Below are 3,420 nucleotides of genomic sequence, written 5' to 3'. Positions count from 1 at the left end.
TTGGTGTGTGTTGGTGTGTGTTGCTGTGTGTTGCTGTGTGTTGGTGTGTGTTGGTGTGTGTTGGTGTGTGTTGCTGTGTGTTGCTGTGTGTTGGTGTGTGTTGGTGTGTGTTGGTGTGTGTTGGTGTGTGTTGGTGTGTGTTGGTGTGTGTTGGTGTGTGTTGGTGTGTCCCCCCCGAGGACGTTATGTTCCCTGTTCCCAGAGTCGGTTCCACGGACGGGGACGATGCTTGAAGGAAGTGCATGTACTGAAAGACAAGTAGAGAGTAACAGCACACACAGTTATTCCAGGTTGCATTCAAAAAATTAGAATTTTATGTTTTTCAACATCTGGAATATTTGAATAAAAATGAATTTGAATCCAGAATTCTTTTGAAAAAAACAGTTTTACGTCTTTAAACATCAATTTTAATCAAATTCAGCAGATCACATCTCAATACTGTGTTTCAGTGTGAGTCATCATCGGAGTGTGTGTGTGTGTGTGTGTGTGTGTGTGTGTGTGTGTGTGTGTGTGTGTGTGTGTGTGTGAAATGTGTGTGTGAGGTTCACGACAGAGAGAGAGAGAGAGAGGCTGTGATAACCAAAGGGACGGGGCGAGCGACAAAGCCAGAGAATAGAGCGAGAGTGGAACATAAACAAGGTCTCCCTCCGTCAGCTGCTCTGTGGCCAATCCCAGCTCAGCCTGGCCGTCGCCACGACAACGGTGACATCACTTGCCTGACGACTGTGTGTCTCCCTCGTGTGTGTGCGCGTGTGCGTTTGATGAGAGATGGGGGGGAGAGAGAGGTGATGACTCACCAAGGGCCACACACACACACACACCACACACACACACACACACACACACACACACACACGGTTATATTGGTGCAGGTGTGGAGGTGTTCTGCTGTGAATGAAACTGGAGAGACGCCACTACAGATGAGATATTGAGATATTTAATGTCCAGATAATAAAACGTGATGAAATCCTGGAGGACGTGAACGACGTCTTCTGCTCTGACTTCTCTTCCTGTGCAGACGGTTTGTTCGGACAGTGCCGGGCTCCTCAGCGGGAGCCGGTCCAGTACCAGGTGTCTGTGCCCGTCCTGCACAAACTGCAGGAAGTCCTCAAAGACCTGATGGTGCAGGGTGAGTGTCCGTCTCTTTCACGCTGCTGTTTCCAAAAGAGAAGAAGTTTGACTGACTGATGTTTCCTCTCGCCCTCTGGCCGCTCAGGTCTGACGTGGAGGGACGACGTGACCCAGGCGATCATCAGCCGCGAGCTGAGTCGTGTTCCCACCATCAGCTCCTCCTCCACGCTTCATGAGAGGACGCCCAAACAGTGAGTCCAGTAAAGACCAGTGCGGCGACCAAATCAGCACGTTGTAATATTTAACAGCTCTCGTTTCCCAGGCCCTCCAGACTGCCCGGTCAGCGTCGGGTCCAGGGGCCCGAGGATCCGGCGGACCCCGAGACGATGCAGCAGTATGTGGACTACATGATCCTGGATCCCTCCCGATCCTCCGTCCACATGCAGACGCCGCTGCTGGACCCCTACACCTACCACCAGGTAGACAAAAGACGGAGAGGGACACAAACAGCAGGCGGCCTCCTGGTGGTTGGAAGGTGACGTGTGTTGTTTGTGGTTGCAGCAGCAGTACGGCTACCAGGAGGAGGAGGAGCGCTCCCTCAACTCTCTGGACGATAATCCAGCCTTCCCGCCATTCGCCTCGCCCTCTCGCTCCAGATCCAGAGGAACTCTGGACCGAGACCGTCAGATTCTCCAGGACCTGGTGTCCTTTTACCTCACCTCCCCGTCCTCCTCTTCCTCCTCCTCCTCCTCCTCCTCACCTGTGCAGTCCCTCTCCCGCCACAGGGGAGGAGCTGCAGCTTTCCCCTCTTCACTGTCTTCCTCATCCTCCTCCTCATCCTCCTCTTTCTTCCCCGAGCTGGACTTCCCTCTGGACTACGGTGAGGACTACGTTTCCCAGATGTCCCAGCTCAGCAAACAGAAACAGCAGCAGGAGCAGCAGGAGCAGGCGGAGAAGAAGGCACAGAAGGAACACAACGCCCTGTCAGGGCTGGACGGTGAGAGAGGAGAGAAGAAGTTCAGAATGTAAAAAGTACCACATGTAAAAAACGTATGTCCTTCCTCCTCAGTGTTTCCTTTTCTGGTCACAAGACGGACAATATTTCCTCCTGAGATGGAGCGGAGGGAAAGTCGCGGCCATAACCCCACGTTGTTTGTTTCACAGAGCGCTCTCTGCAGAGACTGGCTCTGCTGCTCGATCACTACGGCCTCGACATCAAGGACTTGTCCCCCGAGCAGAAAGACAACGTGCCGGCGGCTCTGAAGCAGCTGCAGCTGGACAACTCCTACGCCCACAAACAGACTAAAGGTCGGTGCCGTCATCCGCTCATCAGTTGCTCTAACCTTCATGTAAAAATACAAGTTCCTCCAAGAAAAGAAAAGGTGACGTCTGTGTGTTTGTTATTCAGATAAATACGGAAACGACGCTGCCGCAGGAACGAAGGTGAGAATGTCTCTCAGCAGCTGATGTTGGGACTGTTTCCTTGTAGAGAGGCTTTTTAATTTCATGTCTTCATTCGTCTTCGTCCGGCAGATCTCAGAGGGTTCAGTGGCGTACAAGATGGCCGCTCCCGAGGCCCCGCCCTCCACCATCAAGGCCCCAAAAGCGGAGGGGCCCCAGAAACAGACGACTCCCTCTGTGACATCCAGCCACGACAAACTGGGGAAGAAGGAACCGGCGGCCAAGGCGGAGGGATACGGCTACATCGACACCAACCAGAGGTGCAGTAGTGGCTCCACCCATCAACGAATGAACGAATGAACGAATGAACGAATGAATGAATGTTTTTCTGTCGTTTTCATGTTGTGAAAGTCTGTGTGTTGGAAAGTACATTTTTCATTCTTAAAATTAAATTAAAATCTTAAGAAGTTTGTCAGCTGCTGAAGGAAGGAGAGGAGAGGAGAGGAGAGGAGAGGAGAGGAAATGAGAGGAGAGGAAAGGAAATGAGAGGAGAGGAGAGGAAAGGAAAGGAAATGAGAGGAGAGGAAAGGAAAGGAAAGGAAATGAGAGGAGAGGAAAGGAAAGGAAAGGAAAGGAAAGGAAAGGAAAGGAAAGGAAATGAGAGGAGAGGAGAGGAAAGAAAAGGAAAGGAAAGAAAAGGAAAGGAAAGGAAATGAGAGGAAATGAGAGGAGAGGAGAGGAGAGGAGACCTAAGGAGCATGAAGAAGGGAAAGAATGGAGGATAGTAGGGAGGACATAAGGAAAGCAAAGAAGGAAATAAAGAAAGGTTCCACCATGTGTTTGTATGTTTACATGTGTCTGTGTGTGTGTGTGTGTGCGTGTCTGTGTGTGTGTGTGTGTGTGTGTGTGTGCGTGTGTGCGTGTGTGTGTGTTTACGTGTGTGTCTGT

General features: G+C 51.3%; 1 protein-coding gene across 1 annotated transcript in view; it reads left to right on the top strand.

The window, feature by feature from the left end:
- LOC111672457 (receptor-type tyrosine-protein phosphatase-like N) overlaps positions 1-3,420 on the top strand; it is an 18,166-nt gene that overhangs the window by 5,942 nt on the left and 8,804 nt on the right. The window contains exons 3-9 of the mRNA XM_023429885.2: positions 1,019-1,129; positions 1,217-1,322; positions 1,394-1,550; positions 1,633-2,068; positions 2,236-2,379; positions 2,480-2,514; positions 2,605-2,792. Coding sequence (XP_023285653.1) covers positions 1,019-1,129; positions 1,217-1,322; positions 1,394-1,550; positions 1,633-2,068; positions 2,236-2,379; positions 2,480-2,514; positions 2,605-2,792 — 1,177 coding nt within the window. The remainder of the gene's footprint in view (positions 1-1,018; positions 1,130-1,216; positions 1,323-1,393; positions 1,551-1,632; positions 2,069-2,235; positions 2,380-2,479; positions 2,515-2,604; positions 2,793-3,420) is intronic.

The sequence above is a fragment of the Seriola lalandi genome, unplaced genomic scaffold (assembly GCF_002814215.2).
Source record: "Seriola lalandi dorsalis isolate HSWRI2012SDOR001 ecotype SW California unplaced genomic scaffold, Sedor1 jcf7180002054899, whole genome shotgun sequence".
Classification (NCBI taxonomy): Eukaryota; Metazoa; Chordata; class Actinopteri; order Carangiformes; family Carangidae; genus Seriola; species Seriola lalandi.
This window is presented reverse-complemented; position numbering and strand designations above follow the sequence as displayed.